Below are 26,603 nucleotides of genomic sequence, written 5' to 3'. Positions count from 1 at the left end.
TCATACGAAATCTTAAATCTTGGCACTAAGAGAATAGAACTAAAAAATCATGTTTAGGTTTAAAGTTAGTAAAAACTTTTTTAAAAATCAGAGGGATCCCAAAATGGGATGGATTTTGTACCTTGGACAAAGTGGATTCTTCTCCTTGGAGGCCTCTGAAGTAATGGCTCTATGACCACATGCTTAGTATATTAGAGAATGATTTTTTTTTTCCCCAATTGAACTAAATGGCCACTGAAGTGCCTTTTAACGCTGAAATTCTATGATTCTTTGATCCCTGGTGAACAGGATTAAGTGGGGGAAATTGAGAATGGACACCATGGAAACGTCACATATTCTAGAAGACATGAATGTTTCTGAGAAATTGGTACATCAAAATTTCCCCTTTTATTAAGGTAGATGGCTCTTGTCACAAAATATGAAAAGGAAACTAGCTACAGGCTCAAGATAATAGCAACAGTAACAATGGTGATAGCCAACATTTATAAAGTCTTAAAGATTTGCAAAGTGCTTTACGAATATTACCAAATTTTATTCTCATAACACCCCAGGAAGTAGATACTATTATTACCCCCATTTTGCATATGAGGAAAGTGAGGCAGTTGGAGGATGAGTGGCTAGCTCAAGGAGGGACAGTAGTGTTATCTTGACTCCAGATCCACTGTGCCATCTCTAAATATTTAACCAGCATTTATTGAGTGCCCAGTGTGTGCCAGAAACTTTGATTGGGGACAAAAAGAAAGGTAAAAAGGGCCCCTGCCTTCACGGATTTCAGATCCAATGGGGAGCTAGAACACATAAACAGTCTTGTACGAGTTATATACAAGATAAATTAAGATAATTGAGAGAGGGAAGTCATTAACATTAAGGAAGACTAGGAAAGGTGGGATTTTGCTGGGATTTGGAGGAAGTCATTAGGTAGAGAGCATTCCAAGCATGGAGGACAGCCAGTGAAAAAGCATTAAGTGGGGAGGTGAGTGTCTGGTACAAGGAATAACAAAGATGTTATTGGATTGTAGAGTACATATGTGGACAGAAATAAGCTGTAAGAGGAATGGAAAGGTAGGAAGCTGGCCAGGTTGTAAAGGGCTTAAAAGCCCAAACAGAGGATATTACATTTGATCCTGGAGGCAAGACGGAACCTTTGGATTTGATTAAATAGGGGAGTGACATGATCAGACGTGTGTCTTAGAATCATCTCTCCTTGCGCTTGTCTTCTGTCATCCAGGGCAATCCAAGCACATTAGCAAGCCTGGCCTCAGTAAATGGCTTGGGAAATCTCCTCTTCCCTTATCTTCCAGGAGTCCCACCCAAACACAAGAACTTAGCTATCCAAGATGCTTTTTATAATTTCTTTGGAACAGTATCTCTTGTCAAATAACAGCACCTCAAGAAGGTTCCTCAAAAAATATGAAGAATAAACATGGACCCTGGGCCTCCCAACCAATAATTGAACCCATTAGCCATCTTCCAATTTCTGAAGGATAATAAGAAGGGTTAGACTGTGGCCATGCCATCTGAAATATGTGGGCAGCAAGAAGGGTTTTAGTGAGCCCAGAAGGGATAGTGGTCTCCCAAAAGGATTAAGCATAAGGCAGGCATTCCTAGGAGTGCTTTACATGACCACTAAACATTGACATTGGGACAGAATGGTTTGCAAGAGCCTGTGAAAAGCTAAGCTCTCACTCTCCCATCGCTCCAATTAATCAAAACAGGTATTACTGTCCTATTCTGATTTTAAAAAAAATCAAAACCAAACCAGCCTATGCTAAGTGGTTAGGAGGTGTCTACCTGCTTCAATCTGACTCCTGTACGTACACTCATTCCTTCCCTTGCCTCTTGTGTAGGATGTACCGGAAACAAGCCCTGGACACAAAGAGTCGAGTAGTTTTCTTGTTTCTGTTTTTTGCATTTCTATGATAGTTCAGATTCTGACAGGGAGACATGGTAGCCCACTTGAATATAGAGCTGGCCTCAGAGTCCAAAAAACCTAGGATCAATTTTTACTTCTGACCTATACTGACCGTGTGACCCAGAGCAACTGACTTAACCTCTCAGTTCCCGAGGCAACTCTCCAAGACTCTTAAATTGCAAAGGAGTTCCTGACCGGGGAGTTTTCTCCCTGAGAATTGTCTATACCAGTGAAATTACAGATCCAGTTTAAAAATTGTTCTGATGACTCTTTTTTACAAGGCTGAGGAGACAGGGGGAAAGATATTTCACAGGAACATTCTCTAGTTAAAGGACTGTAAGCTATAGCAAGTGAAAGATTAAATTTAGAGCAGCTCAATACAAATTGACCTCTCACTCTTTAGATAACCCTTCTTTGTGTTCTGGTTTGTCTGAAAACCCAAATGCTTCGATTTTTGACATCACAATTCTAATTCACACACAGTATGCTGGCACTACAACCTTTCCTTGCCTTCCCTGAGAGTCCTTTGTCCTGCCCCTGTCCATGGTGACAGGTCTTACAAACTCTCTGGATTCAGATGGAAATATGTCCATTTCCTCTAAGTGTTTCTCAAGGGGAAAAAAAAAAAAAAGGTAAAAGCATTTTATCTGCTGGTTGAATAAACAGATTGCCTGACAATGTCTTGCTCATTAGGGCAAATGTGCATTTTTTAAAAAAATGTAGTCTTGATGCCAAATCCTTTTTAGTTTCCTTTTTCTTTCTTATTTTTTTTTGTTTTGTTTTTTTAAACCAGAGAGAGAATTTGACCCAAATAAACACTGTGGAGTATTGGATCCTGAGACAAAGAAACCTTGCACAAGATCACTCACCTGCAAGGTATTTCTCTTTCCATAAAACAATACTTCCTGCTCTTGCTGGGGTCGGTTGTCGAAATGTTTGCATGTCACTCTGCACGCGGCAGGGTGTGGAACTTCGACACGACCCCCAGCTGTTCTTTGTAGGGAAATGCTTTCTTCTCTTTCAACAGAGCAGAATGCCTGCCTCCAGCAGGCTGGCATTTTAAGGGGGAAAAAAATAGGCTTCCCTTGTTACTTGTGAGGCCAGACACTAAGTCATATTTATAGGCACTCACTGGCACTGTTCTAAACCCTGCTCCATTCTTATGTATGCAGCAACAGCCGCACTGCTGAGGGCAAACACTGTAGTAAAGATGACATGCGTTGCCTCAAATCCAGCAACACCTGGTGGAATAGTTGACCAAAAACAACTGTCATTGGGCAACCAAAGGCCCCAATTAGCATCCTGAATGGAGAGAGGAGCTCTTCCCCTTCTCTGTACTGGGGTTCTGTTGTACTGGGACAGTGAGCCAGCCTGCCTTTGCCATGAATTATGGTGTAAATCTAGCTCCCTCATGTTGCTTTTTTCAGCAAAGTTGATTGGATGGTGTCCATTATATGAAAGTTATCATTTTATGCCATTTTTAGATAAAGCTTCCGCTTCCCAATGATATACATATTGGGCACAGTTTAACCTAGCACTTGGCGTACTGGTTGCATCTTTATAGCCGCAGAAAACCGTTGCCTGAAAGTTGACTTTTCAGCATCTTTTAATTTCTTTGAATTGCAATTTCAGAAATAGAGGGAGTGGGGAAGCAGGTGTACATGCTGACCAAAAAAGCTGCTCTTTTGATCCTCCTTTTCTTTTAGACACATTCACTTAATCATCGGAGGGCAGTCCCTGGCCGGAAAAAGCAATTTGACATCCTTCTGGCTGAACACAAAGCTCGGTCCAGGGAAAAAGAAGTTTCTAAAGACAAAGAGCATCTCCCATCATCAACAAGAGAAACACATCAGAACCAGCCTATACCAGCACAAGACTCTCTTTTGGGATCTTTGGTGAATTCTGGGCCAGAACTGAAAGTAGCATCTCCTGCAAAATGCAGACCACCTAATTCTGTACTTCCTAGGTAAGCCTCCACCTCGGAAATATCTTTGTTATGGTATGATTCCTTGATAGTGTTTCTGATGGCACAAAACTTCATCTTACATTGTAAGTATTTCAGTGTAGCAAAATGCAATCCATTAGGGTTTGTGCTTCCTTTTACCAGATGGAAATCACTAGTTATTTATTTAATCATCTGCTGGTTGTCATCTTTGTTATAGATGGCAGAAGAGAGAATAAAACAGACACTAAGCACATGTATTGTCAGAACAGCCAGCAAAACTCCCCAGTAAATCAGGTTAAAATGTAATAGGGAAGTATTGAACAAAAAAGAATACAACATAGATGATGTTAATTTGTGGTTTTCTAAATCAATATGCATCCCACAGAGTTCTCTTTCTATTTGAGTTTGATGCTACTACTTTAGACTAATCAGAATATAGCCTGGGCCATTTCAAATTAGCATCAATTAATCAAGCTTTTCTTGAAGTCTTTGGGACTTTCCCAGAAGTAGGCTGGAATGAAAACTATGAGAAAAGAAAATATCCTCCTCTCAGTTCTTTCTACACAGAGGACTAATTTTCCTCTTTTGAAACCTTGCTCTTGGGGGCAATTAATTCACTTTGGTTGGGCTCCATTTTGCCATCTTGGACAAAAATAAGAGAACATGATACATGGAATTAAAACTCATTCAGATTTTTGAGCAGTTAAAGAACTACAATTTTTTTTTTTTTTACTTTGAGAAATCAAGTGCTGTTTTGAGTATCAAAGTGATTTCTAGTTATAAAAGTCACTAGCTAGCATGCCATGCTTATGGGGGCCTGGGTATGGGAAACAAATGAGTATTAAGTGAGATCAGTGAAAGCTAGAGAAAAGGTTGTGTTTTGTTGTTGTTGTTGCTTTTAAAGAGGGAAAAACTACAAGAAAAGCATTTTTCAACAATTGTCAGATAATCAGTAATTTCTCTATATCACTTGTCTTATTTTGGGGCTTGTAGTTGGGCCAGTGCAACTGGTTGAGTTGAGTCCTTCTGTCTGAATGGGAAAATGTGATACTGGCCTAACGCTCTGGACAATAGTGGAGTCCACAGTGATACCAGCTTGATATAGGCTCATATTGTCATTATTGGAATCAGCAACAGCAGTAGCAATAGATTCATCATTATAGCTGTCCATTTCCATTGTACTTTCTAAATATCTCCTGCTTTGCAATCATTTTATTATCCATTTTACCAAAAACCTGAAAGCAGTCTGGTCTTATTATCACTCTTCCACAATGAGGAAACTTTTACACCTTCAGGTTGGATACTAGTCTTCTCTCTCCCTTCTCCCACACTCCATTTTGTCTATTTATATGTCTGTTTCTATAGCACTCTCCCAAGAAGAAAAACTTGTGCTTGTGTTCAGTCCTCAGGCTCGTCATGAGCGTGTGTGCTCATATGTATGTGAAATGTGGATGTCTGTATCTAGGCCTGTGCAATTCCTTTTTTCTTCATCTTTCATTGTATTTTCATTGTAAATTTGTGTTTTTGAGGAAACTGCATATGTTCTTGTTTTCTTAATCCAGTGACTAGGGGAGTAAGCAAACATGACAGAAATGATTGGAGGGGACGGGATAAGGGCAGATCATTGGAAATGCAGGGATAATTAGCACAGTTCCAAAGTTAGCTCATTTTAAATAAGCCATTCTCAAAGTTAACATAGACAAGAAAAACACTGAGCCAAACTTATTGTTAAGCTCATGGGAAGCAAAGCTTCCTATAAAATGTTAAAAGTTATGATCAGAGTTCCATGCTACATAAGACAAGAAGACTCAGCATACATAAAGAGAATTTGGTGTTATAATCAAGTAAAACTTACAAGTGATCTAACACTTATTATTGGTTGGCATAGTAGTTACAGCATATCTTATACAAATAGTAATTCTGATAAATATAAATAATCAGTATTCCTTTTCTATAGCTAACTAGTTTTTTTTATTTTTTCCTCTCTTCATTAATTCTGTGGTATCTATAAAATAATTGTTGGTTTTCCTTGATTTCATCTACAATCTAATCTTAATTGTATTCCATACACAAATACATTCATTAAGAGAATTTTAATTTCTGGAATTTCTGGAAAACAGTTTCAGAATATTCATATAAGATATCTTTGAAGATCGTAACCTTTTCCATATCTCAAAGTTGTACCTCACTGTCCTTGGTACTGAAAGGCTCAAAGCAGAAACTCCATGGCAGGAGGCTTGTGTATTAGCTAGGGAGATGATAAAAATCAACCTGACAGGAGTAATTTGTGTTTAGTGAGGCAGGGCCCACTAGATCCCAGTGTTACTACAAGCAGTCTATCCTCCTCACCAGGTATTGGGGATTCCTCTAAATCAGTACTGCTATAAAGAGCCAGCTCTCTTGCTTACTAGCTGTGTTTTCTCAATCAAGGCATTTGTCTCTGTGTTTTCTGGTCTTTTAATTTGAAATAATCTCTGCTCTTCCTACTTCAAACAATTGTTGTATCCAATAAATTATGAATGTGGAAGTATGATACAAGTATGAAAGGGAACAATGATGATGTTTACACATCAGAATGATAAATAGATAGAGTGTTGGGCCTGGAGTCATGAATATCTACCTCTACCAGTTGTTATAAGGCTCAAATGAAGTTATATTTATAAAGCAGTTGATACAGTACCCTGTACCTATTAGACATGCTATAAATGCTGGCTATCATTATTACCATATTACATATATACACTCACTTTCCCCTTACTGATTTCAAATGTCTTTTAAAAAAAAATGTGGCTCTTAAAATTATTGAGGGCCCGTGAGATAGAATTTTAATCTAGATCTTCTTTCTCTTGCTCTCTGATGCTCTCTGCAGCTAAATTATCTGTACAACCCTGTGGTTGTAGATCTCAGCCTCTCTGGACCTCTTCATCTATACAGGGAGGAGATTGGGTTGGAGGATCTTCCTATCCCTTCCCACTCTAAATCTATTATTCTATCAACAGCCTCATCAAATCCCCTTTCCTTCTCTTTGTCCATGTTTTGGTTATGTTGTCCCCAGATTTCTGCCAAAGTCCTCTGGGAAAAGGCTGGGTAAGCTACTTTTCTGCAGGTTTCCCTGAACCAAGCTAGTCTTTTTTTTTCCCCTGAGGCAATTGGGGTTAAATGGCTTGCCCAGGGAGTGTTAACTGTCTGAGATCAAATTTGAACTCAGGTCCTCCTGACTTCAGGGCTGGTGCTCTATCTATTGCACCACCTAGTTGCCCCTGGACAAAGTCTTATGGTGGTGGGGAGTTAAATGGAAACTAAAGTGTATAGCTCCTTCACCAACTTCACCAAAACCTGGCTCTCTACCACTGTCTCCTTACTTATACATAGTACCCACCCAAGACTTGGCCCCTGGCCAATTTTGACTATTAGAATTAGACAATAGAGTAGTTCTACCCATCCACTTTGAATGCTAATCTCATGAGAGGATGTACTTCATGCATGAGCTGTCCCCTCTCTAGGACTAAAAGCAGATGCCATCCCAGGACGACTAAACCAGGCCACCCTAACCTCCACTCATCTTGGAATTTATTATGGCCAATGCTCAGAAATTTGTGGCTCCATAAAGCCACAAAGGGCACAATCCCTGCCTTTCCTGAAACATAAAGTGATAGAAATTCCTCCCTTTGGGCTACAGGACCCTGTCTTTGTTTCTGTTCTAGAAGAAGAGTTAGCAGGATGATGATTAAAGAGCATTCTGGATCTAGCAAGAATCTTTATCACCCACTCCTAAGTCTCCCCCTGGAAGGAATATGTCTAAGAACTTAAGGAAAAAGAAATGATCCCTGATTTTCTCTCCCCATTTATAGACCACTTATATGCAGGAGCACATTGAGGATATACCCACTGCCTCTATTAGCTCCGGGCAGAAATACCACTAAGTAAATAAAAAGGTTTTAAAAGTTCACAATTCACTTATGGACTTTTGTTTCATGAGATGGCTACATCACAATTTTTCTTCAAAGAATTATAAACATACAGCTGGAATGGACTTCAGGAGCCTAGTCCAACCTTTCCTATTTTACAGATGAAGAAAATGAGGCCCAAGATCATACAGATAAGCCTCAAAGGTGGGGTTTGAACCCAGATCCTCTGACGACCCCATAGCCATTATTCCTTCCATCGTAATCATACAGCATCCCCTTGATTTGCAAGTGACCATCCTGTTTACCTTCAACCACATACAATTAAATACAAGTTTTGTGATTGGGGGGGGGGGGTTCAAGAAGACTAACAGAATGATTTATTTCCTTGTGTTTGACCTTTTTGCTCCTAGTGTAATAGAGGTTGTATTTTCCTACGCGTGGAAAAAGTGATGCTGGTTAATAATAAGCCAAGTTATTTTTTGTAGTAAGCTAGAAAAACCCTGAGGGCCTTTTCTTTTAAAACAACTATCTCTTCAGAGCTCTGATTCAGAATCACACCCATAAAACCAGGTCAGATTTCAAAGAAAAAAAAAGGAATTTGGGATAAAAAGGAAAAGAAAAAGATACAAGTGAACAGCATTAACATTCTCCTGTGACTTGAAGGGACGAGCATGGAAGCCAAAGGAAAAAAACAATAGTAAGAATTCCACTCTCAAAAGCTTCCTGCCTCCTTCTGTCTTTCCTTATCCCCTTTAGCCACCTGGTGAAAGAGAGTAAGAGGTAAGGAGATGGTTATTCATTGAATAAATCTTCCTTTAGGAGGAAAAAATGCCTTTTACTAAAATGAGTTTGCTGCTGCTTTGGAAGAATCCAGTGCTATGCAGCGCTTGCTAAAGCCTTTTTTGGGGTGTGACAGGGAGGAGATAGTAGAGGGGGGTTTTAAACAAGCTTCTTCATAATCTAGATTGGAATGGCTTTTATTTGCTTTAATGAATTTTTTGGCTAAAGCATGTCACTGAGCAGAGCTTGCCATACAGAGCCATTTATGCTTAATTAAGAAAGCAACAGTTAAGTCATGTGGGACTTGGTACTTTAAAAGACATTTGGCTGATAGGAGTCAGTAGCACCATCTAAGAGGAAGGCTTTTTTTTCATACCAATATAATATCAGTACTATAAAGAAAGGATTTAGCCACAGAGAGGATGCTGGGAAGGGAGTAGTAGATGTCTTTTCTTGTTCATTTATTTTGCTTTCAATGTGCTTTTCCGCTGAGTCTTGTTCCCATTTCCTCACCAGGAGCTCCAAAGACCACTGAAATCATGGCCCAGACCCTATCCCCTAAGATATAAATAAAACAATAAGTTTGTTCTCTATAGATTCATTTAATAATTCATTTTGATTGGTTCTGATTATAATTGTGTGAAGTTGGAAAACAAATTTTCTTTAAAATTGATTTCTTGTTGTATGAAGTATTTTATTTATTAGGAGGTAAGGATTGAACCGATGATTTATTTCATTGGTCTGTGGAGCTTCTGTTTGTCATTTTTTCTGTAACTTAGTCTTAGAAGAAAAGAGGTTTTTAACCCTAGAGTCCTTAGAACCCTAAGGGACTAATAGATAAATTTCAGGAGGTCCATAAACTTGCACACCAAAAAAAAATACATCTTTATTTTCCCTAACTTTTGTTGAAAATTAAGCATTTCCTTCAACTATATTTATTTGTAATTATTCTGAGAAGAGGGTCTGTGAGTTTCATCAGACTGCCAAATGAATCTATGATTTATAAAAAGTTATGAATCTCTGAGAGAGCTACCTAGAACACTGAGAAGGTTAGGTGCCTTGTCCAGGGTCACACAATCTCAATGTCTAACAGAAATGGGTTTTCCTGGTTCCCAGGCCAACTCTATCCACTATGCCATGCTATCTCTCTTGGCATCTTCTAATGGTATTTTTTCATGCATTATGCCCCAGAACCAGTGACAATAAGCTGGAGCCCAAGACTGAAGTGTCTGAAAATCTAGAATTTGTATCACTGATTCATAATATCTCCCTAGATCAATCAGTTGTCTTCTCCAAGATTCAGTTTTTCCATGTACAAATTGTCAGAAGCAATCTGATGTATTAGATCTGGGGCAGGGGTCTAAGAGATCACATTAGAAATCTTTACAATGCCTCAGAAAAAGAAGGTAATGGTTCTTATCATCGTCCTCGCTTTTTTATTTTTGGAGGAGGGGGGGATTGGTTGGTTGATTGATGGCATCTATGTAGGGAATTCCAGGTATAGAAACTTTCTTCACTATTATACACTACACTACACAAAGCATGCCTCTATAACTACAGGAAAATCCCATGACCTCTCAGTACCTCTAGGAAATTCTCGGAGACTACAAGTTGCAGAGGAGTTGCTAATGTGTAGTAGCAAAGAATTTCTACACCAGGAGTTCCCTATATGGATGAAATCAATTAACTAACTGACCCTTCTACACACCCCCACTGAAAAAGTGAGAATGATGATAATTGCGTTACCTTCTTTTTCTGAGGTATTATAAAGATTTATAATGTGATCACTTAGAGAACAATCTTAACAAATACAATATGCAATCATTCAGGCTTTGTAAAATTGACTAAAATCGGGGGCCTTAATAATGTTGTTATTGTTTAATCCCTCCTTTATCCCTCAGACCATCATCTGCAAATAGCATAAATAGCAGCACATCTTCAAATCACAGTGGATATGCATCAGAACTGCCACTACCCTCAATTGGAGGAGATCTAGCCAGCCGGTTATCCAGTGATGAAGGGGAAATGGATGGGACAGAAGAGACAGAGAAATTAGATTGTCATTATTCTTCGCATCATCCTCGACCTCTTGGGGTAGGTTTCTTCATGTCTCCCCTTTTTCTGCTATGTTTCCTGAGTATTCAGTTCCCATCATCCCAGAGCTCCCTAGACTCAAATGAGAAGCCAATGGCAGCAAGAGATTTTGTGTCTGGGGAGTGTGCTAGCCCTTGAAGTTGAATAGCTACCATAAAAACACCCTTGAAAATCTCATAAGGGAGAAAAAGAGCTGCAGGCTGATTATGATCCTTTAAACTGCTGAGTATTTGTGGTCCACCTTGAAGCAGTAACACTTGAGGAATGGTATTTATGTAAGTGCACTTGTGCGCTGAACTCATGGCCTCATCCATCTAAAAAGGGAGCGTCGGCTTTCAAGGGCTGCTCTCACCCATCTGCTCAGAGAACTGTCTGTCTTAGCAGTACCCCAGTCTGGCTGCTCTGGTTAGTTTTCTTCCCTGTTGCTTCTAAATTTTATTGTTATTAGTAAGCGTGACCATATGGCACCAGAACCAAGGAAGCTGTAGATGTCTATGAAGTGGGGGAGGAAGGATTATGTCAGCGTGATACAAGGCAGCTCTTAGAACCCTCAGCAACATTTTTTTTTTTTAATAATAGCTTTTTATTTACAAGTTATACGTATGGGTAATTTTACAGCATTGACAATTGCCAAACCTCTTGTTCCAATTTTTCACCTCTTACCCCCCTACCCCCTCCCCTAGATGGCAGGATGACCAGTAGATGTTAAGTACATTAAAATATAAATTAGATACACAATAAGTATACATGACCAAACCGTTATTTTGCTGTACAAAAAGAATCGGACTCTGAAATATTGTACAATTAGCCTATGAAGGAAATCAAAAATGCAGGCACGTAAAAATATAGGGATTGGGAATTCTAGGTAATGGTTCTTTGTCATCTCCCAGAGTTCTTTCACTGGGTGTAGCTGGTTCAGTTCATTACTGCTCTATTGGAACTGATTTGGTTCAGCAACATTTTTTAAATAAAGAAAACCAATGAAAGCTGAGGTGATGGTGGTTGTTGTTCAGTAGTTCAGCTGTGTCCAACTCTTCCTGACCCCCTAGTCCATAGCAAACCAATGGGGTTTTCTGTCAAAGATCCTGGAATGGTCTGCCATTTTCTTCTCCAGTGGATTAAGGCAAACAGGTTAAATGACTTGGCCAGAATCACACAACTAATAAGTGTCTGAAGCCAGATTTGGATTCAGATCTTCCTGACTCCAGGCCCGATGAGCTTGCTAGCTGCCTCAAGTGGTGGTACACACAAAAGTGGAGATTTTTTCATTTTTGATATGTGAATATTAGAAAAAGATTCACAGAGGCAATGTCAATTACTCTTGGTAGGTGAGATTGGAATAGATTGTGTGACTTCATCACCCCTGCCAGCCACTGCCCCCTTCCAGCCATCCTGTGGTCTGTATGGTACTTAGAAAGAGTGGTAATTTGACCCAGGATAAGAGCTCCAGAATTAAGTCAGCTGACCAGGATTGCAGCAAGGGAAGGCTTGTTATTTGTTGTTTAGGCCAAATTGTTTCTTCTTCTTTACAGTGAGAATATTGACCTAGGTCACGACTTCTTTTTCCACCCTTTTTATCTAAGAAATTTTTACACAACCCCAAGTATATAGGTATATAGGATTTATAGAAAATATAAATATTTACTGTTTAAAAAAATCATAATTTCACAACCCCCGCATTCAGTTATTCAATAACCCATATGGGGTTACAACTCTGTTTAAGAAGCTTTGGACTAGGCAACCTCTAAAGTCCTTTGCAGACCTAAATATTTAACCCTGTAACCTGTGATTTCATTCATGTAAAGAACTCTGCTACTCATACAATAGCCCAAGACTTTGCCACTCAGCCAGTGCAATGTTAGCAGCAGACCAAGAGATGAGAGCAGAGGTATCTATCTCTATCCCTTTGAAACTTCCTAGTGGGCCTGAACCAGATAAAAATGTAATCAGGAAATGTGTAACAAATAAATAAAAACACAAATACAAAAACCACCACACAAGTACAATAATGTCAATAATTTTTGAGGTTTTTGAAATCAATATGTGGACAGCAAGGATCTGTTTCCATTTGAATTTAACTCCACTGGGTCAGAGCATTCACAAATTTTGATCTTCTATCAAAATTCATCATAATCTAATGTAGAAATTTTTCATGAATATCCTCAAGTTTGGGGCATAGTAAAATTTTAAAGCCACCCCCCCCCCAAAAAAAAAAAAAACAGGAATAACAAAAGGAAGTTTTCCCACTTCCTCCTGAGAATTGTTCCATAAGATGTTTTGATTTCCACGAAGAGTTTCCAGTATGAGAACTAAGCCAGTACTATGTCTGGGATGAAGGCCAAAGAGCTGCTGGAAGTCCCAAAGGAAAGGAGAAAAGCTAAATTTGAGTTATAGAGTCATTTGCAAACTTACCTAAGCTTTTGACTTAGCCAAATGTTACCTTTTCACAGTCTCTTCTCCTTCTGTTGGTTCTCTTAAGATTCCTAATGTTATAATCAAATAGTATTTATTAAGCAGCTTCATCCATATATTTCAGCCTTATGTTCCAAATTAATCAATCCATTCAACAAGCACAAGTACCTACTATGTGCCAGTCACTCCACTAGACACTAGGGATAGAAGTACAGAGAATGAAACATTTCCTTCTTACAATGAGTTTACATTCTAATAGAAGATACAAGTATGTATGAATATAAAAACATAAAGTTAATAAATCTATATTAAATAGTTTATTAAAAATTAGTTTGGAAGAGAGATTATCAAGGACTGGAAGAATGTAAAGATTAAAGAGATTTGGCCATAAAAGGTTTTCTGAAAATAATCTCATTGATGCTCTCCTACTTTTGGATTTCTTTTCCCAAAAAGTAGTAGCATCTCGAGTCATCAAAGAGAGCTCAAAAGGTCCCCTAGAACAAGTTTTTTTTTTACCACATCTCTGATGAATGGTCATATTCTCTTTGTGAAATCTTTCAGAAATTAAGAATTCATTGTATTATGACAAACCTGAAATCCATTCATGGCCCTGTTTTACAACATCTCCAACAAGTGGTCATTCAACATTTACTCAAACCTGTCACCTACCTGGAGATTACATTCCACTTTTAGGTAGTAGAATTGTTAGAAAAGTTTCTCTTTATATGAACCAAAACCTGCCTTTGTTGTAACTTTGCCCAGAGCATCTAGAACAAGCAAAAAATTAAAAAGCCTAACCCCTCATCTACATGGTCGTCCTTAAAATACTAAAACACAGTTACCATGTTCTCTCTAAGTCTTTTCTTCAAGATAAATATCCCCATTTCCTTCAACTAAATCTCATATAGAATGGTAAGACCCCTTTCCATTTATATTGCCTTCCAAATACGATGCTCTTCAACTTATGAATGTGCTTCCTAAAATATGGCATCTAAAAGTAAACACAGTCTCCCTGATTGCTGACCAGAGCACAAGTAGAATGGGATCATCAGCTCTAATCCCTGAATACTGCCTTCCACTACTGACTTGTTAAGTTTGCAGTTTCCTTCCCTTCAATATTTTTCACATGACTAAACTTACCTGTAATCTTGTATTTGTAAAACTGATGACTTGAACCCAAGAGTAGGCCTTTACATTTACTATGGTTAGATTTTTCTCCACCATTTTAACCTGTCAGGATTGTTTTGGATCTCAACTCAATTATCTGTTGTGTGAGCTATCCCTTCCACTTCAAGTAAGCTGTAAATTTAATAGCCACAACATTGATTACTTTGTCAAAAAGTCACTGATAAAATCATAGTTAACCAGAACAATTCAACCTTGTAAAGGAAATCTAATGTATTTTATACATGAGAGCCCTCCAAATATTTAAAGATAGCATCTTGTATGTTCCCCTATCACCCAGGCTCTCCAGATATACTGTCTTCCTATACTATGACTATATTCATTCTGGGAATTCATAGCTATCAGTGCAGCATAACATGTTTTTTGACTAATTAAAATCATGAGGGGTTTTTTTTGTCTGCCAGGTGATACTGTTGTTGGCTAATCTTAAGCTTCTGTGGTACCAAAATACTCCAATCCTTTACCCACAAACTGTTGTTCAATTGAATTTCCCCTATTTTGATCTATGAAGTTTGCTTTTTTTTAATCCTTTTCATAAAAGATTTTTACATGAGAATATAACAAAATGGCTTTCTCCAGTTATTATGAGATTTGGCTCAGTTCAGTCCACATTTATGCAGCTTCTGCTCTGTATAAACATTGATCTATTATGAAGAATATAAAGGAAGAAAAGAGCATAGCTCCTAACTGTGATGAATTTAGAGTATAGGTAAGGTTATGAGACAGATAAAACACATACATAATTCCAAGGCAACATGGTGATATGGGAGGCAGACTTTGAAGATATTCACTCGGAAAAATATAGAAGAGGCACATCATACACAGACATTGTGGGAAATGTAGGCTAAGGATTGGCCAAGAAGATGGGAAAAGAGCAGTTTAAACTGAGAAGAAAGATATGGGAGGAAAGAACAAAATAGGAAGCTATGGAGACAAAGGAACATGTTTTTGATGTGGGATTTGAAGTTGGCTTTGGGGGGGAAAATGAGAACCAGTAAGAAGACTGGCCTAGCTGGATTAAAATGGCCCTGCTGGGAAGTCATAAGGGAAAAGTGTGCACAAGACAGCTTAATACAGAGGATAGAGTCCCAGTAGGGCCCATCAAATCCCACTTCTGAATGTGGGACAGTGGGTAAATCAGTGAGCCTGTTTCTTCATCCATAAAATGCACCCAATACCTACCTCTTAGAAGTTATCGTTTTGAGAATTAAATTAGGTATATATAAAGCCCTTTGTAAACTTTTAAATGCTCTATAGAGCAGGGATTCTTTTTTTCACTTATTAGTATTTTATTTTTTCCAATTATGTATAAAGATAGTTTTCAACATTCATTTTTGTAAGATTTGGGGTTCCAGATTTTTTTCTCTCCTTCCTGTCCCTTCTCTCTTTTCAAGACAGCAAGCAATCTGATATAGGTTGTACATGTATAATCATTTTAAACATATTTCAGTATTAGGTTGTGAAAGAAAAATCAGAATAAAAGGAAAAAAAACACAAAAAAGGGGGAAAAAGGGAGAAAATAGTATTCTTTGATCCGCATTCAGTCTCCATAGTTCTTTCTCTACATGCGGACAGCGTTTTCCATTCCAAGTCTATTTACTGTCTTGCTGAGAAAAGCTAAGTCTGTAATAGTTGATGATCACACAATCTTGCTATTACTGTGTCCAATGTTTTCTGGATTCTGCACACTTCACTCAACCTCAGTCCATATAAGTCTTTCCAGGCTTTTCTAAAATTCACCTTAAAGCAGAGATTTTTAACATTTATTTTTATGGTGATTCATCTTTTTCATTTTTTTTAATTATTTTTTTAATAGCCTTTTATTTACAGGATATATGCATGGGTAACTTTACAGCATTAACAATTGCCAAACCTCTTGTTCCAATTTTTTACCTCTTACCCCCCCCACCTCCTCCCCTAGATGGCAGGATGACCAGTAGATGGATTTTTAACATGTTTTATGTATCATGGACTCCTAGGACAGGTGAAACCCATGGACCTTTTTTCAGAATAATGTTATTAAATGCATACAATAAAGTAGAGGAGGATTACATAGAAAACCAAATATGCTGAAATAGTTACCAGAATATTTTTTTAAATTCCTGTACCCAGTTTTGAGAACCTCTGATATAGACACATAATAGAGTATTGAAATTCAAGTCAAGAAGACCTGAGTTCAAATCGTTCCCCCACCATTTCTTTCTTTCTTTCTTTTTTTGTTGAAGCATTTGGAGTTAAGTGACTTGCTTACGGTTATATAACTAGGAAGTGTTAAGTGTCTGAGGCTAGATTTGAATGCAGTCTTCCTGACTTCAAGGCTGATACTCTATCCACTACACCAACTAGTTGTCCCTCCTCCACCATTTCTTAACTGTGTGATATAAGGCAAATCACTTATCTTCTCCAGGAATCAGTCCTCAAAATGAGGAGATTGTGTATGATTATCTCCAAGTATCCCTTTAGCTTTAAATCTAGGATCCTTTTATATGCCAATATTTTGATTAGAAGACTGGATGAGTAAATAAAATTAATCGAGATCTTTGAAGTAGAGATTTCCAAACAAAAGAGTCTCTAAGGTACAATCCAACACCTTATTTTTACAGATGAAGAAACTAAGCCCCAAAGAAGCTCTTTAACTTATTTCAGGCCACACAGCTAGTAAGGGACAAAACCAGAACTCAAACCCAAATTTTTTCTCTCCAAATTTAACATTCTTCCCACTGAACCAAGCTGTCTCTTACAACTTTTCCTCTAATTGCTGTTCAATAGGGCCCTTTTGGTCCAAGGTCAGGATTTGCATTTGGATCTGCTAAGGTTATAAAATTACAAAACCGTATTTAAGAAAAATTCAGTACCAGCCCTGGTTAAAGTCAGGAGGACCTGAGTTCATATGTGACCTCAGACATTTAACATTTCCTAGCTGTATGATTCTGGATAAATCACTAAACTCCAATTGCCTCAGCCAACACCCCACCACCCCCAGTTTAAAAACAAAAACAAAAACATTCAACTGACCATGGGTTAACTGGACTTCATTACCTACTACACCCACCTATTTCTCTGTACTTTTCCATGTCAGGCTCTGGTGAATTTAGCCATTAGTTAGGCAGACAGCTCTAGTGTGACCTGATGCTCTAGGTTTGGATCTAAGTTTCTGCAGAAAACCTGGATCTCACACTGAAACAAAATGGAGATGTTTTTTGCTTTTAGTATTATTTGCTTCTTTATTTCAAGTGAGATTGTGCCCAAGAGTGTATTTATGCAAATGTTGCTTTCTCTCTACAGTTTATATTAGCTTATTAACCTGTAATTAAAATTAAAATGTTTTGTTTCAGTTTTGTTCATTTGGGAGTCGCCTCATGGGACGAGGGTACTACGTGTTTGATCGGAGATGGGATCGCTTTCGATTTGCGCTAAACTCTATGGTAGAAAAACACTTGAATTCACAAATGTGGAAGTAAGTGAAAATTTCCTATGCAGCATAATGTTACGTTTTCCTTATGTCTGAATAAGCAGCATTGTGACAGAGAGGATAGAAAGCCAGCCTCAGAACCCAAAAAGAAAGCTTCAAGTCCTGCCTTTGACATTTACTAGCTCTGTGTCTTTTGGACACATCATATCATCTGTCAGCATCCTAGGTAGCTTTCTAAGACTAGGGATTTGAGAGAATGTACCAAATTGCATTGGTGGAAGAGTTTCCTGTGAAGCCACAGGTTCAGTCCCTAGGCTATACACACACACACACACACACACACACACACACACTCATATATACATATACATACATACATACATACATACATATATCACTAATCTCTGTAAAGTAGGTCCTCAGCAAAATGGGTTTGGGATGAAATAGGACTCTTGCTTTTCCAACCTCCCTTTAGCTCTTCTCACCATCTTGGTATCTGATCCTTTCTAATCCCCCAGTTCCTGTCTTTTGCAGTCTTGGCTGTCAGATAATGGATAGTGAGAGTTAAGGTGTTGGCATCTAAGGTTTAATATTTCCCAAGGTTATCTGCATTTTAATAAGGAGCTCTTGAAAAGGGCAAAAAAAAAAGTACATAAAAGCCCAGAGGAAGAAGAAAGCTATCCTGGTTGACTGGCAGGCAATAAGGTCTTGCCCAGTCAGTACCTCCCTCCCATTATACTGCACAGACAGCCACCTTCTCTCTCCAACAGCAGAGGTGGTCCCAAGGCGTTTTATCCTAGGACATGAACTGCATAGAGACACTGGTAGTGGTTCTTCATTCTCAGAACAAAATGGCATCATCATGTGGGGGTCAAGGTACAATGTGCCCTACTGTAGCTCTTCAGATCAATGGGAGATTGGATGACCCTTCTACAGGTCAGACATAAGTAGTCCATATGAACATTAGGAGTACATATGTCTCTCAAGTTGCAACTCTCACATTTCTTTTAATTACTGTAATTCTGTTTGTGGGTATGTCAGTACCACAGATCTTCTGTCTTTATGCCCAAATGTCATGGTCTATAATTCTGATGAAAATGATACTTAAGTTTTTGCTAAGAGAACTTAATCCATATAAGCCGAACCAAAATATTAGGAAGGTATATCTTCATTCAGTAGCATTTTTCTTTTGTCCAAGCCCAATCTAAAAGGAACTCTGGGTTCCTTTTTATATTGTTACCCTCTTAAAAAAATAAAATAAAAATAAAATCTGATTTCCCATGAGGTGCCAGCTGAACTAAATAGTCCGTATCACATGTAGTGAACTATGGATTGAATGTTAATATATTTGTAAGGAAGGAAAGGAAGCAAAGGAAGCAAAAGACTTTTCCTTATTTAAGGCACTGCCTTAAATCTGAAGAGATCTGTCTGGAAGGATCTGAAGAGACAGTGTCTGTGTCCACTAAGGATATCTCCAGTTAGTTTCACCTACAAGGTCTTGTCTATAATTATTTGAATATCAGATATTATTTGCCTTCATGAAGTGTCTGCCCTTTTTTGTTCTCTGGGGATCAGAAGGAATCTTCAATATTCACAGATCCTTGCTTCATGTAGTATGAAAAAAAGAGTTGACCTATATCTGAGTTTCTGGTGTTCACTCAAATGAAACTCAGTATTCCCCACACTACCCCCCTCCCCCACAAAGTCTCTACAACCCAAGCATTCTTTTATTCTCCAACTGTGTGTGTGTGTGTGTGTGATTTCTACCATCATTGAGCAACATTAAAGCTAATTTTGAAAAGTGAGACACCCCTTTGCCCTCCAGGTATCTTTATCCACATCCACTGGACTCAAAAGCTGTCAGAATAACAACTGGTGAGGGCATTGAATATATTAGGAAAAAAGGAAGGACCGTGACTAATTTTTAATACTATTTTAGGCAGTTCTGACAGTATTATCATCATAAATGTAACAAGGTCAACCTTTTATTTTCCACGCCTATTGACAGAAGAACTGTACATTTTTTCATACCTTATTGGAATATATCAGTTCCATGTCACATGGAAGTTATCTGAGAGCTGAAGTGGAAATGAGTTTAGCAGCTCAGAAATCACTGCCTTTTGGTTCTTAGAAATAAGTACATATAGAAGACTGGGAAAGCTGGCTTCTGATTTAAGGTGGGTGACTTCAAGTCAAGAACTTTCTCCTGCTTCCTGCATTCTTTCACTGCTTCTCACCTGTATAATGCCATACCCCATCTTGGCTCTGCTCTGTTCATGCTATGGTGGAATGATAGAAAGTTGAGGGGAAGGACAAAAATTGTATTTCAGCTGCCCAAATGAGCAGGCAAGGAAGGAACACTTCTCTGAGACTGGTCTGAAAAAGCAATGTTGTGAAGGGTGACTCAGAGGGCAAAGGCAGAAACCCTCAGAAGCGAAGGCCAGCAGAATTCAGGCCTTGGTCCTGATACAGAGTCTGCATGTTTAAGGTAGGGTGAATAATTGGTCTCAGGCATTGCCTTGATAACAAACAAGACAAGGAGGCAGAAAACTGGCCGTTCCCAACACTCATGTCAATATGGCTATCCACTTCTGGTATGTGCCTGAGCATTTACTCCCATTGAAAATTGCTGACATTAAAAATTGTGGATATAGTGCTGAGCCTAGAGTCAGGAAAATCTGTGTTCAGTCCTGTCTTAGACTGGGGGCAAGCCAGCCTCCCTTAACCTATAAAAGAGATTATTTCGGTAATCTGATAGTACCTGCCTTACAGACTTGTTATGAGGCTCAAATAACATAATACTTGAGGCACAGAACAAACCTTAAAAGTGTGATATAAATGTCAGCTGCTGTTGTTGCTTTTGTGACAAAGAATTCCTGATCATTGATAGAGCTACCGTTCTCTGAGCATACACTAGAGTAGGGGGCAAAAGGGTTGTCACAACATCATCTTTCCTTCCATAGGTGCAGGAAGAAGTATCTTGGATTCCAATCTAAGTCCTTAAGAGTAGTTATTGTTGAGATGGGAAGGAAGGAGCAGTGGAGGAGAAGGCAGGGATAGAAATAGTCTGGAAATCTGTTCTTTCATTGACCACCCAAAGGGAGTAATTCCTAACATCTCTGCACCTGCCCCAAATGGCAGTCTTCAATGTCAGATTAACAGAAACTTGTGCCCCTGAATTCACCTGGAAAAATGATTACAAACTAGACTCCCCCAAATGGAGAACCTTATGGATGCTAGAGAACAGTCATTTTATTATCTGGACCCAGTAAAGGGTAGAGTAGAGAAAAGGGGGAACCCAATGACTTTGGATCATAAAGAGGAAATTTTGACCAAGTGCCACTCCAAGGAAAGCTGACTAGGCTTCAGGGAACAGTGGCTGTGTAGCAGGTGGCTAAGGGAGAGTTTTGGGAAAGCAGCATGGAACAGGAAGGTGCCAGCCAAGGCTGTAGCCTCATACTTCCCACTTCAAGCCAATGCCTCGAGGCAGAACTAATCCTGCCTTCCCCAGTCACAAATGAACATTTCCCATTAAAAAGAGATAAGGATGAAATTTTTAGGGAAAATATCAATACATAGCACCCTGGTTGTATTCCGGATTGCATTTTTGCCTTTTACATGGGCGTTTATCTAAAATTAAAGCACTCCAACACTCAACACGCACACACACACACACACACACACACACACACGGAAGAGATCAGAATCTGGAGACATAGCCAGAGGATTGTGAGAGGACTTGGATGAAAATTGTTGCTCTGCCACTTAATACCTCTGTAAGGCAAGTCACTTCACCTCTCTTAACCTCAGTTTTCTCATCTGTAAAATAGGATGGTCAAGATGACCTTTACTTAAGGTTCTTTCCTCCTCTAAACATAATCTTGTGATTTAAAAAATTCTTTTTGAGCCTACTACTGGAATTTCCAATACAGTACTAGGGTAAGGTGAGAAGGAATAGTATGTCAGAGCAATTAAGAACGTGGCACTCCCAAGGTTTTTGTTTTCCATGGTTTGGTCCTTGAGAGATTCTCTTTCCCAAACTGAACTGCTCAGACCTCATCCGGGTTTCAGAAGGACATTGCCAATGCTGATGCTTGCTTTGTTCTCTCATTTTTCTTTCATATTTAGGAAGATTCCTCCTGCAGCAGATAGTCCCATGCCCTCGCCAGCAACACATATCACCACCCCTGTTCCAGCATCCGTTTTACAGCCTTTCAGCAACCCTAGTGCCGTGTACCTTCCTTCAGCACCCATCAGCTCAAGAATCACTTCTTCTTACATAATGACATCAGCCATGCTCTCAAACGCAGCCTTTGTGACAACGTCGGACACGAGTTCCATTGTGTCCCACACCACAGCTTTCCCCCATGTGGCTGCGACGCTAAGCATCCTGGACCCAACTTTTAAGGCTCCATCTGCTATGTCCCCAGTGCCAGCTGTCATCCCTTCCCCATCCCACAAGCCATCCAAAACAAAAACCAGCAAATCCTCAAAGGTCAAAGACCTGTCTGCCCGTAGTGATGAGTCTTCGAGTAACAAAAAGCGGAAGCCACAGTCTTCTTCCTCTTCCTCCTCACTAACCTTGCAGACATCTCCCTCGTCTTCATTTTCAGGGCCCCACAAAAAGAACTGTGTCTTGAACCCAAGTTCAACATTGAACTCCTATCAGGCGACATCTTCCTATAACAGTCTGTCTGTGCACAATACAAACAATGGAACAAGTCCACTCAGTGCCAAAATGGAGCCCTCAGGACGAACTTCACTGTCAAGTAGCTCCACAGACTCTGTAAAACACATGAGCACAGTAGTCAGCAGTATTGACTCCTGTAACCTGTCAGTGCCCTCCCTGGTCCACCACACAGGGGATCTGTCCCTGGCCACTCACAATGCAGTGTCTTCTCTGCCCCTTTCTTTTGAAAAATCAGAAGGGAAAAAGCGTAAGAATTCTAGTTCTAGTAACAAAGCCTGTAAAATCACTAAATTGCCTGGTATGAATAGCGTTCACAAAAAGAGCCCATCCAGCCTTATCTCGCCGGTGCCAGATCCTGCTAACAGCTCCATCGCTCGGCAGGTAAGGGATCCCGTCCTCCCAGGTGCCCTTTTTTAGGGTCCTCACCCCTGTCATGGTGGGCTGCATGAGCTGATCAGAAAGAAATGATGATTCCCCCGCCCAGGCTGGGTCACGCCAAGATAGCTGAGACATAACTAGGCAGGCAGAGGCAGGGAGAAGCAGTAGGTAGCATGCTGCACTCGGAATCAGGAAGACCTGCTTGGGGATACTGCTGCTGGTGAACATGGGCAACTCACTGAGCCTCAATTCCTCCACCTGTAATATGGGGATAATAACAGCTGTAATACTAAACAGAGTTGTGAGAATCGATGAGACAATATATTTAAATTGTTTTGTATACCCGAAAGTACTTGATAATTATTTGTTGTTATCATTATTATTAGCACCCCCCAAGGCTTGAATGCTTATAATGTTTGGGTTAGTTGGTCCCTATGGTCTTATCTACCTCTTCAGGGTCAAGAATTCCCCTGAAGGATTCTCTGCCCCTGGTCCTTTCTTCTGATGAGTTGGTTCTTTCCAGAACCTCCATTTTAAGGAATATGCCAGGCTATCCATGTCTTCCTTCCTCTCCAGGCTCCACTTCTAACTCTATGGACTTTCTCTTTCTCTACCCATGTTTATACCATCCTTTTATTTGTTTTCTTTCCACATTAGAATGTAAGCTCCTTGAGAACAGGGACCATCTTTTCTTTCTTTCTATTTATATCTGTATTCTCAATGCTTGGCACTTTACCTGGCCCATAGTAAGTACTTAATAATGCTTCATAATAAAACCTTGACTTATTTCTACTATATCCTTCATTCTCTTCTAAGATGCTGGACTCTTTTCAGAATCCCAGCAAAGAAATACAGGGGATGGGGTGAAGGGGTAAAGATTTTCCTTCTAATAGAAGGATGTGTTTTCTTCATTTGCTTGTCATTTTTACTTTTTTTTTTTTTTTTTTAAATTTTGAGTTCTATATTCTTCCCCTCTTGAAAAGGCAAAAATTTAGTATAGATTATACATGTGCACTCATGCAAAACATTTACATATCAGCAATTTTGCAAGTCAAAAAAAAAAAAAAAACCCAGACACTCTTCCCCACCCCACCCCACCCCTCAAAAAATAAAGTAAAAAAGTATGCTTTAATCTACATTCAGACTCTTACCAGTTCTTTCTCTGGAGGTGAATAACATTTTCTATCATAAGTCCTTCAGATTGTCATAGATCATTGTATTGTTAAGTCATTCACAGTTGATCATCATACTATATTGCTGTTACTGTGTATAATGTTCCCTTGGTTCTACTCATTTTACTTTGCATCAGTTCATGTAAATTTTCCCAGATTTTTCCACTCACTCACTCTGATCCTGTCTCCTGTAAGCCCTTTCCTTGGCCAGACTGCAGTCTTTTCATGATACTCTTAAGCTAAGTTCCTTAAAACATGGACCTGCTAAAATGTCCCTGTGGTAGTGACATAGAATGAAGCAGGCTTCAGGTGAATTCCTGGAGAATAGCAAAGCCTTCAGAATTATCAGAGGAATCGGACTGCTTCTGTTTCCGGCCAGTTTCCTCAAAATGGTCAAGGTCTTTGAATGAGTTACACTAGAGGTTTATGCACTAAAAAGGCTAAAAGAGAGAGTGTGGTCGGAGAGCTCTTTGTCCACTGTGAAGTAAAACCCCACATTGGGCTAAAAGAAGTGTCTGAAAGGTAATGTGATTCTGAAGGGGGTGATTCTCTGTTTAGTTTGGTTTTAAAAAATTTTTTAAACTTCTAACTTATGTGTTCCTTGATTTACTTGGTTACCAGTGAGTCTAGTTCTCAACCACCTGCTGTGTGAATTAAACTTTAAAAGCTAACCAGGAAAGAAATGATACAATGGATCAGTCAGATAGAAGTTGATCATGATGTTATCTTTTTTTCTCTATTCCTCAGGCTTATTGCATAGCTGGAGTAGAGAAACTTCATTTTTCTTACCCTCAGGCAGGGGAATACTGTACTTGTATCCCACCCATATACCAAGGACACTTGTACACTTAGGGAAATATACATGCTATAATAATAATAATAATAAATTTGTACTATTAGGAAAATGGATGCGTGTTGACATGATAGTAGCATTTATATGGCATTTCAAGGTTTGCAAAGTGCTTTATATATCTTAACTCATTTAGTCCTCACAACAACTCTATGAAGTCAGAGTTCTATTTTACAAATGTGAAAATTGAGATGCTATTATTACCCCACTTTACAGTTGAGGAAACTGAGAGAGAGATTAAGTGCCAGAATTTGAACTCAGATTATTTTAACTCTAAGTCTCTGCTGCTGTAGTGCCTGACAAAAGGTGAGCCTAAGAATTGAGGGGAAGTGTTTTTTTGTTTTTTTTTTTTCTATCAGGTCCATGTTCCCCAGGTAAAAGGCAACCCTTGTTAGAGATAAAGACAAGTATAGAGAAAGTCTGCTGGATGCTTGAGTCATTCTAGACTCCTCCATGTTCTCACTCATAGAAAGACTGAGTCTTGACTGAGGCAGTCCCTGACCAAACCACACCACACTATCCAGAATCTATAATTTACATATAAGTCTGAGAAAATGGAATTCAAAATTTCCTCCCCTGCTCTGGAGTTACTTCTTCAGAAGGTGGGATTGGATCATCAGTGGTCCATTCTGAGACACTGCCATTACGTCTTTTCTAACGCAAAAATGGTCATGCTAAGTACCCTTCTGTCAAGAAAAAACCTTTTCTAGCCCTTCTTCCTTCCTCCAGCTTCCTCACTTGCCACTTTTTTCCTCAGCTGGGCTGAGTGTCTGAGTATGGCTCCATTGGTATCTTTCAGGTTGGAAAAAATAGCAGTGTAGCTTTGTCACAATCCAGCCCTTCAAGCACACCCAGCCTGGCCCACAACCGACAGGTGAGTGGTTTCCGTCAGAAGCTTTGCGCAGGGTGTGGCTTCGGTTAGGACAGTGCACCTGGCCGTCCTTACAAGAAGCAAGGAGTATTCCTGGAACCTGAGGCTGGCAAAGTCCGCGGGATGAGTTATTTATTCTTGGGCAAAGAGATATGACTAGAGGAGAGACATCTCTGTCATAGTCCAGGTGTTCTCCTGGCCCTCCTCTCTGACTCAGTCCACAGATCTAAGCTGAGGGAGTATATGCAAAGGATCTATGATTTCATCACAGTAGGGATCACTGGTATGATTCCACTCTCATTCCTCCAGCTCAGCAGTGAATAAACAGATTAGTTTTAGGAAGTTGTCTGAGGTCAGGCCCGTGAAGTTTAAGATCTGACCAGAGCCACATAAGTAGAAAGTGTCAGAAGTGCAATCTTATTCTAGGCCCTCCTGACTCTAAAGACCTGTTTATACTATGCCAGACTACCTCTATTCTTGGGCCTAGGGGGTCCTCAAAGTGTTTATCTTTAACATAGAAAAGAAAGATGATGGCGTTAGACCTTTCAACCTTGATTTTACTACAATCCAGTATATCTTTTAAAAATTGTATGATCTTTTGTTTTTAAGTCATCTCCATTTCCTCCCTTTAGAGAATCTATCCCCTGAAACAAAGAATAAAAAAAAAAAAGCCAGAAAAACACAGTTCAGCAAAACTAACCAAAACATAACCATAATCTTTTTATATTACCTCCATTTGCAAAGATTCTGTCTTTTGACAAAACTTAGCAACATCTAGACCAAATGGGACCATATCTTCAATGTTCTACACCCATAGTTCCATACCCTCCAGAAAAAATGAGAGGTTCATTTTATCTTCTCTTCTTAAAGGCCACGTTTGATCTTTACTAATTATACAGTGTTTTTTTGTTTTGTTTTGTTTTGTTTTAGAAAAGAAAATTCTTTAAAAATTTATTATATTCTTTAAAAAAAAAAAAACCAAGCACACATGCTA

At 39.1% G+C, this 26,603-nt stretch overlaps 1 protein-coding gene across 7 annotated transcripts in view; it reads left to right on the top strand.

The window, feature by feature from the left end:
- Window positions 1-26,603, top strand: part of ATXN7L1 (ataxin 7 like 1) — a 238,297-nt gene that overhangs the window by 207,164 nt on the left and 4,530 nt on the right. For all 7 annotated transcript variants that reach the window (XM_031938731.1, XM_031938730.1, XM_031938736.1 and 4 more), the window contains 6 exons: window positions 2,706-2,788; window positions 3,619-3,878; window positions 10,447-10,639; window positions 17,572-17,693; window positions 21,777-22,719; window positions 25,538-25,612. In XM_031938731.1, coding sequence (XP_031794591.1) covers window positions 2,706-2,788; window positions 3,619-3,878; window positions 10,447-10,639; window positions 17,572-17,693; window positions 21,777-22,719; window positions 25,538-25,612 — 1,676 coding nt within the window. The remainder of the gene's footprint in view (window positions 1-2,705; window positions 2,789-3,618; window positions 3,879-10,446; window positions 10,640-17,571; window positions 17,694-21,776; window positions 22,720-25,537; window positions 25,613-26,603) is intronic.

Source organism: Sarcophilus harrisii, chromosome 5 (genome assembly GCF_902635505.1).
Source record: "Sarcophilus harrisii chromosome 5, mSarHar1.11, whole genome shotgun sequence".
Taxonomy (NCBI): Eukaryota; Metazoa; Chordata; class Mammalia; order Dasyuromorphia; family Dasyuridae; genus Sarcophilus; species Sarcophilus harrisii.
Note: the sequence above shows the minus strand (reverse complement) of the source record. Positions and strands in the feature narration are given on the sequence as shown.